The 16286-nt window shown below is 34.9% G+C and overlaps 1 protein-coding gene across 2 annotated transcripts in view; it reads right to left on the minus strand.

Annotated features, from left to right (window-relative positions):
* Positions 1-16286, minus strand: part of Gosr1 (golgi SNAP receptor complex member 1) — a 47217-nt gene that overhangs the window by 20133 nt on the left and 10798 nt on the right. For both annotated transcript variants that reach the window (XM_026389014.2, XM_026389013.2), the window contains exons 5-6: positions 13961-14052; positions 11785-11859 (exon numbers count right to left, since the gene is read on the minus strand). In XM_026389014.2, the coding sequence (XP_026244799.1) occupies positions 11785-11859; positions 13961-14052 (167 nt within the window). The remainder of the gene's footprint in view (positions 1-11784; positions 11860-13960; positions 14053-16286) is intronic.

Below are 16286 nucleotides of genomic sequence, written 5' to 3' on the forward strand. Positions count from 1 at the left end.
TGTTTATTTACTGCATTAACCTAAAAAAACTAAAATTCTACCAGCAAATATCCTGCCCTACAGAGGAAGGATTTTTTCCTCCTTTCAAATCTCCTTAAATATTAATCATCTTTCTTTTAGTCCTAAAACATACTGTAAAGCATATTTCAAAATAACATACACTAATATTCAGGAGTCATTCTCAGACTGATTTGTGTTTTACAGGAAGAAGATACACTATCCTAACCAGGCATCATGCATGCAGCACACTAGAGTTAAAATAGTCATACATAAGAATTTCACAGGGCTGGGGATATGGCTCAAGCGGTAGCACGCTCGCCTGGTGTGCGTGCGGCCCGGGTTCGATCCTCAGTACCACATACCAACAAAGATGTTGTGTCCGCCGAGAACTAGAAAATAAATGTTGGAAAATTCTCTCTCTCTCTCTCTCTCTCCCCTCTCTCACTCTCTCTTTAAAAAAAAAAAAAAAAAAAAAAAGAATTTCACAGATGACAGAAGGCCAGTGATTTTTAAACTTATTCTCAACTGTCCCAAATCTTCAAGTCCTTATTCATTTGGCTAAGACCAAATAAACTGAATAAACCCCATTCATTAGAAAGCACCCTGAACTTTGTAGGGATACAATTCAACAACAGAGTGGCTCCATAAAGATGGCATAATCCAGTAAAAATTGAATTTAAAATTGCTTTCCTTTGGGATATAAAAAAGACACAATCAAGAGGCATTATCCTTCTTAAAACAGTATTTCATAATAGCCCAGAGGCATTCTGTAAAGTCATCCAGAGCCTGTAATTAAGGAACAAGTTTCTCTCAAGACCAATTTAAACAAGCTGAAAACAATGAGCTAAATTTCATCACCAATTACTGCACTGAGGAATACTAAAGCCACATTTAAATAATTTTATTTTTTTAAAAATTATTCATTCTGGGCTGGGGATGTGGCTCAAGCGGTAGTGCGCTCGCCTGGCATGTGTGTGGCCCGGGTTCGATCCTCAGCACCACATACCAACAAAGATGTTGTGTCAGCCGAGAACTAAAAAATAAATATTAAAAATTCTCTCTCTCTCTCTCTCTCTCTCTCTCTCTCTCTCTCTCTCTCTCTCTCTCTCTCTCTCTCTCTCTCCTCTCTCACTCTCTCTTTAAAAAAAAAATTCATTCCCCCCAAAACTCCAGAAAAATGCATGTTGTAAGAGTAAAAATGTGATTATAAGCATATATTGTAAAGCAATTTAAACCAACAAAATGTAAGAACTTGGTGAAATTACTTTAGATAACATCTAATTAGAATTCTTTTAAAAGAGCAGGTGAATAAGTAAATAGACACGTAAATGAGCAAGCAAGGAAATATGAAAACAAACATAATAAATAAATAAAATTTAAGAACCAATCCCTCTGTAAGCTGCAATAATTGATAATCTGCAGTAACTGACCATTCAGATCATCTATTTCATGCACTGTGGTGCTGCAGTCTCATTCAGTTAACCAAAGAGACTTTTAGGTCTATGTCTTTTTTATTTCTATGTAAATTTCTCTTAAAATATGCTGAGGGGTATGGATATTGCTTAGTGCTTAGTTCAATCCTCAACACCATGGGGGAGGGACTAACAATCAATTAAGCTACAGAAGGCTATATATATGCTGTTTTAATGCTAATATATTTTTATTTTACACATAACATTTGGAAAATACAGAAAAACAAAGATGAAAGTAGAAACTATCTGTAATTTCTTTACCAACTACATTAATAGATGGGCATATTTTCCTACAGTCTAAGTAAACAAAGGAATATCTTTACTAGCTTTTATCAGGGTTAATGTAGCATAGGAAATCTGTCCTATAATCCCATGAAGTTACCTAGTGACAAAAAGTTAAGCACCTGACTCAGAATTCTACCCAAGTGAAAAAGAGAAAAAAGAAAAATGAAGGTAAATCATTAGCAGAGAGATCTTGGAAAGCCACTTCTTACTTTTCTTTTTTAACAAACTTATTTTTCAGAATTAGTTATAGGTTACAGAAATGTTAAGCAAAAAGTACAGAGGGTACAGAGTTCCCATACACCCATTCTCTCTCACCTATTATCAACATCTTGCATTAGGGTACATATGTTATAACTGATGAATATATTACTGGTATGTTATTAACAAAAGTCCCTAGTTTGCATTAGTGTTCACTTTTGTACTCAACAATTCTATGGGTTTTGACAACTGCATATTATCATGTATCCACTATTACAGTATTATATACAATAGTTTAACTGGCTAAATATCTATGTTCCACCTATTCATTTTTTCCTCCCCTTCCCATCCCAAACCCCTTGCAATTGCTAATCTTTTGCTTTTTCCAGAATCTTATAAACAATTAGCTGGAATTCTATAAAATTCGATCTTTTCAGATTGGCTTCTTTTTAAAAAAATATTTATTTTTTTAGTTTTAGGTGGACACAGTATCTTTATTTTACATTTATCTGGTGCTGAGGTTCAAACCCAGTGCCTCATGCATGGTAGGCAAGTACTCTACCACTGAGCCACAACCCCAGCCACAGATTGGCTTCTTTTATGTATTTTAAAGTTCCAAGTCTTTTTGGCACTTGATAGTTTACTTTTAAACAATACTATATAGATGTGCTACAATTTGTTTTTCCATTCACTTATGAATAAAGTTGTTACAAATACTCATGTGCAAGTGTTTGTAGGTGTAAGTTTCCAACTCATTTGATGATTAGGAACATGACTGCTGAAATGTTATGAAAATACTATATTCAACTCTTTTTTTTTTTTTTTTTTTTGCCGCAGTGAATTAACCCAGGGCCTTGTGCAACTTAATCTAATCACCAGCCCTTTAGCTTATTTTGAGACAAGGTCTCACTAAATTGACCAGGTTGGCCTTGAACTTGTGATCCTCTGGCTTCAGCCTCCCAAGTAGCTGGGATTGCAGGTGTGGACCACCATGCCTAGCTTATATTCAGCTTTTTAAGAAAATGCCAAACTATCTTCTAAAGTGTTTGTTCCATTTTGTATTCCCACCAGTAATGAGAGTTTCTATTGCTCCACATCCTGGTCAGCATTTGGTATTATCAGCATTTTTTATTTTAGCCCTTTATTTCATTTGTTTCTGAAACCTCTTTAAAAAAGTAAGAGTTCCTTAATGTATCATTCAGTACAAGCTAATCTCCTCCACATAAATGAAAATGGAACTATACTTTTTCTTTTGACTTGGAACTTGGGTTCTGGGGAAAACCGGAGCACTTGGCTACATGAACTCAACTCATGAAATTGTCTTAAGGCTCAAAAGAGATAATGTAAACAAAAACAACTTGTAAATTATATAAGCTTTTTACAGATATACCCTTGATCAAGAACAAGGCCCTAAATACCTCACAGCCAAGTCCCCTTCTCTTAATTTTCATAATAAATGACTTACATGTATTTCAAAGTCCAGCTCAAAAGTCCTGTCATTGTGAAGTCTCCTCAATCCCAACTAGACTCTGAATTGAATTCCTCTTTACACTATAATGTTACACTCTCTTAACTCTACTCTTTATTAGTTCATTCAGGAAAATAACAAGTATTTAAGGTACGCCAGACACTGTGGTATGAGCTGGAATAAAAATAAATTAGTAAAGCTTACAAAGTTTTTTTCACATACATTATCTCATTTAATTCTTTTTTTTTTTAAGAGAGAGTGAGAGAGGAGAGAGAGAGAGAGAGAGAGAGAGAGAGAGAGAGAGAGAGAGAGAGAATTTTCAATATTTATTTTTTTAGTTCTCGGCGGACACAACATCTTTGTTGGTATGTGGTGCTGAGGATCGAACCCGGGCCGCACGCATGCCAGGCGAGCGCGCTACCGCTTGAGCACATCCCCAGCCCCATCATTTAATTCTTTTAAAAATGAAATGTCTCACAGATTGTCATACTTATTTGTTTACAATTTCAATAACCAAAATGAGCTTGCAGGAGTAAAGACTAAGTCTGATTTGGGGCTGATGTGGCTCAAGTGGTACCACCTGAGACAAATGAAGCTATGTATGTATGATATGTAATCTTAAAACATCCCATAAGTGGAATGATAGCCTTTTTATTTGGGGGGGTGGTGCATACTGGGAATTGAACCCAAGGGTTTCTTAACTACTGAGCCACATCCCCAGCCTTTTTATTTTGAGACAGGGTCTCAGTAAGTTGCTGAGGGCCTCACTAAGTTGCTGAGGCTGGCCTCAAACTTGTGATCCTCCTGCCACAGCCTCCTGAGTCACTGGGTTTGTAGGTATGTGCCACCAGGCCTGGCAGAATGATAGATATTTGATAAAATAATCACATGCTACACTTCTCATAAGCTACAAGTCCAATTCTCTTGACCCTTAGTATAGATGAGAGGTATATAAAGATATTTTCATATTTCAAAGTTTGTGGCTAATAATATTACATATGATTTCTGCCATATAATTCCCATTTTTCTACTTCAGAGCAATTGCTGCCTGAGGGCCACTTTACTTTCATTACCTTTTTTTTTTTTTGGCTCTGAGGATTAAACTTGGGACACTTAACCACTGAGCCACATTCCCAGCTCTTTTTTGAGATAGTGTCTCAGTAAGTTGCTTAGGGTCTTCCTAAATTGCAGAGGCTGGCCTTGAACTCATGATCCTCCTACCTCGGTCTCCCAAATTACTGAGATTACAGATGTGCACCAACACACCCAGCTTTTAAATGACGTTTTCTCCTTGAGATTGTAATATTTCACAAAGAATATGTACATGTATACATAAATCACTTTATGGTAATTACCAAGTAAATAACAATAAGCAGCAAAAATGAAGCTAAACGTAGAGCTGAAGTGTAAATACTGTTGTCCAAATGGGTGAGGCTCACACATTAGCCAAGCAACTTCATCCTCAATACCATCTCCACAGCATATAACTTACAAGTTTATATATCATGAATCATTAGGGTCCAAAAACAGTTAAGAAAATTAGTGTCAAATCCTTGAAGACAGGAAGTCTATCATATTATTCCATTCGGATGTTATATGTGATCATTACTTAATTAGAAATTGGATAATTTTAATCTACATAGAACTATATAAAAAACTTTTGAGATAAAAATCACTGCTTATAAAGGTCACTTAAGTATGACCACAGTCATCTTATTTTTCAAATGCAGTCATGGTCCATTGATACATAGAATTTCATTTCATGGTCCATAGAATTTCATTTCACTAAAACTATTCTAGCATCAAAAAATACTTCAAATTCCATTTAAGAAATGCATATTGAGAATATAAAAGGATTTCCAATCTCTTTCTCCTTTAGTATTTACTTTCCTTAATCTTACAACATTCATTATGTTCTGCTTATAAACAATGCCTCACAGTTTACACAGCCCTTGTACAATTATCATCATAGCAATCTCATGAAGCAGATATAATCAAAATCATCCTAAGAGGCAGTGCAGTACTGCAGAAGCAATACAATTAGAGTCCCTGGGCTTGAATTCCAACTTTTAAAGCTGTGTGACCTCGGGGACATCTGGCTAAAATTTTAAGAGAAACAAAAAGTAAAACCATCTTTAATGTTTTTAAAATGCTGACCTAAAATATTTCTGAAAACACAACTTTGAATCATGCAAATAACAAGGCTGGTAAACCTTAAAAATTCAAAATATCAAAAGTTTAAATATAGACTAACAAATAAGGTAAAAATAAAGGTAAATCTCCACCTGGGATTGTGATAATTCTTTACTCATTCGTGGACTTATTTACACCACAGAGTACAATTAAAATACAAACACAATTAATAGATGTATTCTCAGATAATAATCCTATCTGCCAAAAAGTCAAATGAAAACAAGGTAACAATTCTCAACTATAAAAGATTCTTTTTACTAGAATGGTTCTTCATTAAAAAATTCCTTGCTTTTTTTGGGGGGTGGGGGTACCCAGGATTGAACTCAGGGGCACTCAACCACGGAGCCACATCCCCAGCCCTATTTTGTATTTTATTTAGAGACAGTGCCTCGCTGCTGCTGAGGCTGGCTTTGAACTCTTGATCCTCCAGATTCAGCCTCTTTAAATCTGAAGCCAGATTTAAAGATGGGTAGTTAGTGTAGTTAGGAAAATGGGGTCTAATATCCAGTAAGGTAAAGAAAATGGAGGCCTTTATCAAGAATGGAGTCTAAGAAAACAGAGCAGCACTTGGGGAAATTGAAATGTTAATGTCCCCAAGGCCTGGAACCCATCCTAAGGAACTATTAATGAAACAGCTCCCAGCAAACAGGGAAATGCTAATCAAACCACCCCAGGCCCTTCCTGCCCAGATTACTCCTTCAGCCCACCTATCTCCCACCTTTTGGCCTTCCTACCTGCATTCTATCACTGCAAGATAAAGGGAAAAAAAGGACAAGACCTCCCCCTTCCACAGATTCCGCCTTTCAGGTCCCCTACTTCCTCCTGGGAGAAGTTTTTTCTGCTGTCTTTAATAAAGCCTTCCACTTTCCACTCTCCACTAGCCTCAGTGTGCTTCTCTGGTGTTACACTTCAGCATTCAGGGGAAAACCGGTAAACAGCGGTAACACTGCTGGGATTACAGGTATGAGCTATTTCGCCCAGCTCTACATTTTAAGAGTGCTTTTAGTTTATAAAATGACAGCACTAAAACTGTTCACCCTTACAATTGTATAACACTGGGGGAGAAGCACCTACCATTTAATTTTTGTTTTTTTGAGAGAGGAGAGAGAGAGAGAGAGAGAGAGAGAGAGAGAGAGAGAGAGAGAGAGAGAGAGAGAGAGAGAATTTTTAATATTTATTTTTTAGTTCTAGGCAGACACAACATCTTTGTTGGTATGTGGTGCTGAGGATCGAACCCGGGCCACATGCACGCTAGGCGAGCGTGCTACCGCTTGAGCCACATCCCCAGCCCCCCATTTAATTTTAAAGATGAAGGAAAAAAGAAAAGAGAGTGGCCAGGTCACTTGCTCTCAGAGAGGTGAAAAACTGGTCTTTCAATTCTCAGTAAAATTATGCCATACTGGTTCCTTAGTACAATGAAAATAAAATGTTAAAGAAGGGAAGGCAGTATGATGTGGGACAACTATGGAAATGGGTTAGAAAATGTGCATTTAGTAAGAGCTATACCATTAAATAGTTATGAGACCTTGACCTACATCTTTCCTGAATCTTGTTTCCTCATTTATAAATAAGAGATGCTTTTATTATTATTTTATTGTATATATGAATTTAAATTTTTAAAAGGTATTTTATGGGGAATTATTTTGCAAAACAAAAAATTGGTTACATTGGTAATTTCCCCTTTAGTCCTTAAAATCAAATTTTATATATATTTAGCATCTAGATCAATCCTTCTTGTTATAGTACGTATTCAATAAACACTTGGAACATTAGTGGATGAATGAAAAAGTGTTCTACAGTGGGGCATACATATATATCCATATGCATATTAAATCTAAATTAATATCTTCTGTTTATATCTGCTTATTAATACAACAAATAAATACTAAGTATTTATAATATAATAGGAACTGGAGACCCAGGAATGCCAATAACTAGACTCATGAAGCTTACATTCAAGGAAGGTCAGGTGCTAAAAAAATTAAAAGAACGAATGATTACAGATTTTCTTTGGGGGATACAAAGTGCTTTGTTAAATAACAGCAAGGCTGAAGTTTAAGAAGACTTTGGAATTTTTCCGAATGGATGTATGCACATGTGCCAATTATGAGGGCAAGTTATTACAGAGAAAGGACAGAATAGACAATTTTAATCAATTTGAATTTACTTTTTTTAGAGAGAGAGAGAGAATATTTAATATTGATTTTTCAGTTTTCAGTGGACACATCATCTTTATTTTATTTTTATGTAGTGCTGAGGATCAAACCCAGTGCCCTGCGCATGCCAGGCGAGCGTGTTACTGCTTGAGCCATATCCCCAGCCCCTCAATTTGAATTTATTGATCATAAATTTATAACTTAACTCCTCTCACTTTGCCCAGTAGTGTTTGACTGTGGTAGGGCAGACACAGGAATTTAGGCTGTTGGATTAGCCAGCAATATCTCTATTAATATGATGAAAAGACAGAAGAAAAAGGGAATTTATGAATCGATGAGTGTTACTTAGATGGTATGGTATATCAGGCTCAAATGTGATGACTCTCTGTGCCAATGGGATCTTAGCATGGTTAAAATGCAGATATCAAAGTGGTTGATCAAGAGTCTAGTACTGCACACTTTGCAAATCACCCTTTTGTCTACAAAGGATGTATCATAGAACCATTTTTTATACATTTTCATTAATTCAAGAAAATCATCTAAATGTAATAAGATCTCACTGCCTATTTTTTAATAAATAACTTATACAAACTCAAAAAAAAAAAAAGTAAGGGAGGGCCTATTTCAAAAAAGAGTTAGAAGAGGACTGTTTGAGGAGATGACAAGTGAGTTTAGACCATAAAGATGAATAAGTTATATGCAAAAATTAAGAGAGGAGTATTCTAAGAAGATTAAGTAGCATAAATGCAAATAGGCTAAAAAGGGAAAGGGTTTGATGTCTTGGAGAAAGGAACCAAAGAGTATGGCTGGTACCTAGTAGGCAAAAGGAGAGAGTGGCTGGATGAAGTAATGGAAAGAGGGCAATGAGGTTAGAGATTTAGGCAGCAGGTTGATATAGGGCCCTAAAGACCCATAAAAAATTCTTAATTCACTCATGGAAAAATGGAGGGAGGAAGGTAGTATTAAAGTAAAAGCTCATTTCAATAAACATTAGAAAAAGAGATTTTACTTAACCATACTATTTCAAAGTATAAAGCTTATAGTATAGAAGAGTAAAGTAAATTTAAATTGATGTAACCAATTGACTAATAACTACCCTGGAGCCCTGAACATGCCACATTCTCTTCTGATAACAGATTTTCCAATCATCTAGCCACAAGGATGAATTTGTGACTCGGGTAAAACCAATTACAGTAAGTCACCTACTGGCCCAGGGATAAATCCAAGCAACTCAGTCCTACAGCTACAAAAAAACAAAAACAAAAAACAAAACCCGAAATATTTAATTTAAAAATCTTGTTACAAAGAAAACCTCCAAGCTAGGATAAATTCACTGAAAAATTCTAATACACATTTAAGGAAGAAATAACAAGCCTGAATAAACTCTTTCAGAAAATAATAAAAGGGACACTTCTTAAAACATTTAATGGGGCCAATATTATTCATATAATACAACCAAAGACATCTTAAGGACAGAAAACTACAGACATTTTTCACAATAATGCAGAAATCCCAAACAAAATAAATCCAGCAAAATAACAGAAAGGATAATAAATATATCATGATCAAGTGGGGGTTGTTTTAGGAATGCAAGATTGTTTTACTATTTAAAAATAATCAACATAATTCACAATATTACAGCAATAAAGAATAAGAACAATCTCTTCAATAAATGCAAAAAGAAAGACACACAAAGATAAAGAAATTAATTCAGGCCCATTCATGATAAAATGTTTAGCAACAAAAGCATGGAAGTACTCTCCTCAAAAGCAATAACAACACCTAGCACACAAATCTTACTTTCTGAATACCATAAACCAAGTCTGCTTAGAGAAGTAGTTGATTCCAAGCCAGGCATGGTGGCACATGCCTATAATCCCAGCAACTCAGGAAGCTAAGGCAGAAGGATTCCAAGTTCAAAACCAGCTTCCACAATATAGCAAGACCCCCATCTCAAAATAAAAAGGACTGGGGATATAGCTCAGTGGTAAAGTGCCCAGTTAACTTCAGAGTTGAGGCAAGGAAATTTTAATATAGGCCATGAATATTTCATGATGCCAGAAAGTAAAAGAAGTACTCAAAGAAATGAGCAATGTTAAATGTCAGAAACTAACCTGAAGGAACTTCCAATGACAAAATATAGAACAATTCAAGCAACGAAGTAATTCTAGTGCTGGATTAAAACTCATAGTTATTTGTGAATCTAACCTGATATAAATAACTAAATAAACAAATTATAATTAATAAGTATAAAAAGGACCCATAGAAATAGAAAATCACCAATAAGCAAATACCACAGTTGTAAATGGGAATATAAGATTCATGAATGAATGTTAAAACTAGTGGGAAATATTTGAGGAGAAAGATCATTTGCGTAGTCTCCAAGTTTTGTCGGTCTCTATTGACTCACCTATCTAGATGAGGTCTTCTTATGCTGACCAGGCTGGCCATAAACTCACTATCCTTTGGCCCTCAACCTCTTGAGTACCTGGGATTATAGGGGTGCTCCACCATGCCCAGCTTCAAATCACCCTTTTAAAAGTAAACTACCACATTTTTAACTGTTTAATTTCTTTTTGAGGAAATATAGAAACACTAATGCAATCTAACTATTAGTTTCTACTGCTTAAATATGCTATCCCTTAATCACTCTGTACCACAAGAACATATTAGTATAGTTTTGGATACAATGCAAAATTCTTTTTACAGTGGTCTTTACCAAATGTTTATGACAAAGCTATTACTATAAACATACTCTAGCAGACAGTGCCCCCTTGTGCCAATCAATGATATTCATAAATTAAGGAAGAACAACCAATGATTAGTTCTAACACTAAAAGCATGGAATTCTTAAAGAAAGCCTTGATTGGCTGGGAGTGTAGTCATTGGCGGAGTACTTGCCTATGTTCAATAAATAAATAGATAGATAGATAAAAGACCCTGATCTTTCTGTGTGTTGTTTTGGTTTGTTTTGTTCTGAGACAGGGTCACACTATATTGCTGGTCTGGTTTCAAACTTGGAGGCTGAAATGATCCTTCTGCCTTAAGTCAACTGAGTAGCTGGAGTTATGGGTATGCACCACCATGCTTGGCTCTTTCTGTGTTTTGATTTTAACAGTTTATATTTAAAGTGGTGATCTTTAAAGACAAATGAATTGAACAATACCTAAATCTCATATAACATTTATGGCATTCAGTAGCAAATATCTTCATAACTTTTAGCACTATTACGATACAAGCTACTCAAGTGCTTATAGGCTGAGTTCAGAGATAAGTATTTTTTTCTAATCCTTAAGTTCCACCACAAAATATAAACAGCAAAACAAAAAGAGAAAACCTAATCTACTTCAGAGAAAAATAGATGACACAAAAACAGACTATGATGACTTGCTTTAAAATAAGCATATAGTTCATCCAAGTTTTTGATATTTTCTTCTGATATCTTGGACAACAAAACTTTTCTTTTAAATTTGATATATGGCCTAATTACCTTTTATAAAGCTTCTTCAATACGTAAGTGATAACAGACCATTAAAACATAATCATCATTTTTACTATAGGTTTACACAGTGTGTACACATATATAGATTATGTAGACACATAGAAACAGTTTACTATGTACATGTGTGTACATTCATTTATTATAGACAAAAGTATTAAAGTACTAGACTTATTACATTAAGATAATAAAAAAACATAACAAGTAACAAGTGAAGTAAAATATTCAACAGCACAGTATCTTCCTAATAATTGGAACGACCATAATTTCTTTTTTTCCCCTTTTTTTTTGTGGTGCTGGGAATTGAACTCAGGGCCTTGTGTATACCAGGCAAGCACTCTGCCACTGAGTAACAGCCCCAGTCCACAACTCCCATTTCTACTGAGCACTGTCATTAGGAAAATGAATTATCATCAACAAAGCACTTTCTCTGATAACATCATAAAAATGTTTGTTGCATAAGTGAATTAATAAACATAAGAAATTATATATGTTACATTCAATAATACCTACTTCCTAAGGTGGTCATGTTCTTTCAGAAATAGTTCAGTTCTTCTGTTGTTTACTCCAGATCCACTTTTATATGACCTAGAACAACATAAAGAAAACTTAAGAACATTTTTGGAAAACACTATAAAAATCAGATTAAATGACTGACCCTAGTGAGATCAAAAGTGAACAAACTGTGCCTCTTCATTGTTTTGAATAATTAAAACTTTTTTCATTTCCCTCTAAGAATGCTATTGTAAATATAAATGCTTCTCTAAGACCTAAGAGTTTACTATGCTTTTCATTAAAATAACCCAATATTCTTAGTCAACAACAAAAAATGTTACTTTTCCTTTCTTTGTCTATAGCTTCAATTTCTCCAGGTGGATGTAAAACAATGGACTGATTAGAACATGGTATGTAGATCGGAAAGCATTAAAACAGAAATTTTTCTTCAAAACAGTGTATACCGGGCTTGGAATATAGCTCATATGGTAGAGTGCTTGCCTGGCATGCACAAGGCCCTGGGTTCAATCCCCAGCACCACACAACAACAACAACAACAACAACAAAACAAAAAAACAGTAGATGTCATCATCAACTAAGCCAAAGGACCAATGAAATAAAGTATTGTGTGAAGTGCCATTTTTGGTATACTTAAAGATTTCTAACTTAGTTAAATTTTACAAAAAATGTCTTATCATTAACACTCTCATTTTTCTGTGTTCCACTAAAAATAAAGTATTGAATTTTTAAAAATTCAAGAAACTGCACAAATGTTGCTCTAAGACAAAAGAGGGTCATGCTGCTAAAACTGAGGTACTGGCTGAGAGGCAGCACTATTGCAAAAACTGCAAAAAACTACAAAAGTCTCAGGTATTGTTATTATACCTCATCTCACTAATCATATTATGCCTTGTGTTATACTATTTTAAATAACGTACCTTATTCCCCTCTAGCATCTAGATTATAAACAGGGCCAAGCTGGTCTTTTCATTTCTACCATCTATTGTGGCTACACAATGTCTTACTCATAGTTGGTGCTCAGGAAACAGTTTAATGAATGGCTGCACATACTTTTATCATCATTTTTCAAAACTAAGTCATTATAGAGGGTTGCAGTCTAGTCACTCCTACAAAGTATAAAAGTGCTGTTTATACATTAAAGGCCACTCTCTACCATGGTTCTCACTGTATTCCTCAAAATGCATATGTAAGTCAACTGTATAGAAACTAAACAAAAGACCCAAGGGACAAAAATATTATGATTGTCACAGTAGTATAACAAAATAAGGGAGCTTTAGGAAAATGTTTCTTAGAGTACACATAACACATACCAATTTGTGATAAGTGTATATCATTGTTTATGAAACATAGCATAAATTTATCACAATGAGACAACGATAGGTATCATTAGATGGTCCAAAATAGAAAAGTCTTCAGCTTCAATTAGATGGCCACAGAACTGGACTTGATGGTCAGTCAAGTTCATTTGTGAAAAGTTATTCGAGAATACCTAAGAAAAGCAGGCTGGGGGATGTGGCTCAATAGTAGAGCTTGTGAAGCATGAGCAAGGGCCTGGGTTCAATCCCCAGTACCACAAAAAAAAAAAAAAAAAAAAAAAAAGGTATGAAATGCTAGAATATATCATCAAGGATGAGGTGAAGGAATGGAAGAAAAGAAAAAAATCTTACGGACTGAGATAAGCATAAAAATGTTTGAAGTCCTTAAATAATTTAATGTAAAATGATGAGTTTGTATTAAATCTGGAAAAAAACAAATATTTCAGAATTTCAGGGAAATAATGGTTACATTAATAGCTACCTGAATATAAAATTGTTGGGATAAGGGAGAGGAGCAGGAGATAGATGTTCATCAAGGGCAACATGGAGAACTTCAGTTACGTTATTATTCTTAGGGTAGATATAAAAGGTCAGAGAAGATCTCATGAAGATGTCATGTAAGTTAGACTTTGAATAAAGACAGGAAATTCAAGGTTGGCAGGAGACAATGGTAAAACTAGGGAACCAGGAGATAAGACTGGCAAAGTAATCAGGACCAGAATGTAGCAGTCTGTCTGTTCCAAAAATGTTGAAATGATAATTAGAAACCCTGAAATCTAAATCCTGACTGCAATAAACTACAGTTATATTCTAAATCTTCATAAGTACTCTACAAAATAATATAAAAGGTAACTTACTCAATATCTTTTCGTACTGATCCCATGAGATTCTCCCTTTCCCGTATTGCCATAAAGTTTGCTTTGGTTTTATGAAATTCATGTGTATAATCCTGCAATAAATCAACATCTAGTCTCAACATAAGTCATGACATCATATTGTAAATTTCTAAACACTATTTTTCCATTCTATCTTCTAGTACCTTGTCTTATGAGGTATAATTATGAATAAAAATAAAATCCTAAGTAAAATGATTTCAAGTGGTTTAGGATAGAATTTTTGAGAGTTTTGTTTATTTATTTAAACTCAATAAACCTAGTAATAGGCTTATTTCTAAATTTCCTTTTTTCTTTTCTTTTCTTTCTTTCCTTTTTCTTTTTTGCAGTGCTGGGGATCGCACCCAGGTCCTTCATCATGCTAGACAAACACTTCACCATTGAGCTATACCCCTCAGCCCAAATCCTCTCGTTTTAATGCTCCCACTGAATTTTAATTCCAAAATAAATTAAATGAAGAACAAAAATCAAAAGAACTGCAAGGAACAAAATAATCTTTAAAACATTTTATTTTTATACTACTGTATTTTTAAAAGGCATTAAAGAATATTTTTTTTTAATTCAGAAAAGTACATAAATAAAATGAACCATCTCCCAGAAGGCCTCTATTGACTAATCTTTTAAAAATAAATAAAACACATGAATATGGGGAGAATAGTAAAAGAACAGGGTTTAAAAAAAATTATTCATAACCATTATCATCCCTTTCATAACCATTATCATCCCTTTCTTGTGTTTTCTTCCAAGAAACATGTTTCTACATATTCAATTTTGTCTGTTATTTCTCCCCCCCCCCACCCCCCAGCATAGGGGATTGAACCTGCAGGCACTCACTGTGAAGCTATGTACCCAGCCCTTTTTAATCTTTTAAAAATTTAAACATGGGTGTGGTGCTGCATACCTGTAATTCTAGGGGCTCAAGAGGCTGAGGCAGGAGGATGGCAAGTTGAAAGCCAGCCTCAGCAGAAAGGCCCTAAGCAAATCAGTGAGACCCTGTCTCTAAATAAAATACATAAAAGGGTTGGGGATATGGCTCAGTGGTTAAGCACACATGGGTTCAATGCTGATATCAAAATTAATTAATTAAATTATATTAATAAATTGAAACAGGGTCTTGCTAAGTTGCTGAGATTGGCCCTAACCTAGACTGGCCACTCCCCTTGTCTTAGTCTCTCAAGTTGCTGGGATTACAGGTGTGCAACACTGTGCCTGGCTTGCATTCATATTTTGCTAAAGAAATCATACTATACATTCTGATGCACACTCTATTTTTTATAGATCATAAAACGTCAAGCAATCTTTCCATACCAGCAAATGGAAATCTACATTACTTTTTTCCTTTATTTTTACTTTTATTTCTGGTGGTGTGCAAGACTGAATCCAGGGTTTCATGCATGATAAGCAGGTATTTGGAAGATACATCCTAAATGTATCTACAACCTACATCACTCTTTTAATAGTTGCATAGAATATTAAGACTCTATCATAATTTAATAAATTCACTACTGCTAAACATTCTAGTTGTTTTCATTATTTTCTATTAAAAATGCTGCAATAGAGGCTAGGAATGTACTCAGCGTGGTAGGGTACTAACCTACCCGTATGTGAGGTGCTGGGTTCAATTGTCAGCACAATATATACAAACACACACTCACAAAAGCTGCAATAATCATTCCTGTACATATATTTTGTTGAATAGATGGGCAGACATATGATTGTAATCCCAGTTACTTGGGAGGCTGAAGCAGGAGAATGGCAAGTTCAAGTCCAGCCTGGACAATTTATTGAGAGCCTGTCTCAAAATAAAATTAAAAAGAAAAAAAAAAAAGCTGGGAATGAAGCTCAGTGGTAGAACACTTGCCTAGCATGTGCCAGATCCTGGGTTCAATACCTAGTACTGGGGGAAAAAAATTCTGATAGAGCTAAATTACCTACTAGAAAGACTGCACCAATTTACAGACCCACCAATGAATTATGAGTACCTATTCTTCAACATGCTTGCCAATCATGGGTTACAAATAATTGAATATTTGTTAATCTGATAGGTGAAAAAAAAATCTCATTTTGATTTGCATATTTTATTTGGGAATATGACTGAACATCTTTTGGTTTCAGCGTGTGTGTGTGTGTGTGTGTGTGTGTGTGTGTGTGTGTATGTGTGTGTTGCCAAGGACTGAATTCAGGCCCAAGAGCATGCTAGGCTCTATCAGTGAGCTATACCCACAATCCTCAGCCACTCATTTAAGTGAGCAAATTTATATTCTTTGACTATTTTCCTAAGTTGTCATTT

Source organism: Urocitellus parryii, chromosome 7, assembly GCF_045843805.1.
Source record: "Urocitellus parryii isolate mUroPar1 chromosome 7, mUroPar1.hap1, whole genome shotgun sequence".
NCBI classification, from domain to species: domain Eukaryota; kingdom Metazoa; phylum Chordata; class Mammalia; order Rodentia; family Sciuridae; genus Urocitellus; species Urocitellus parryii.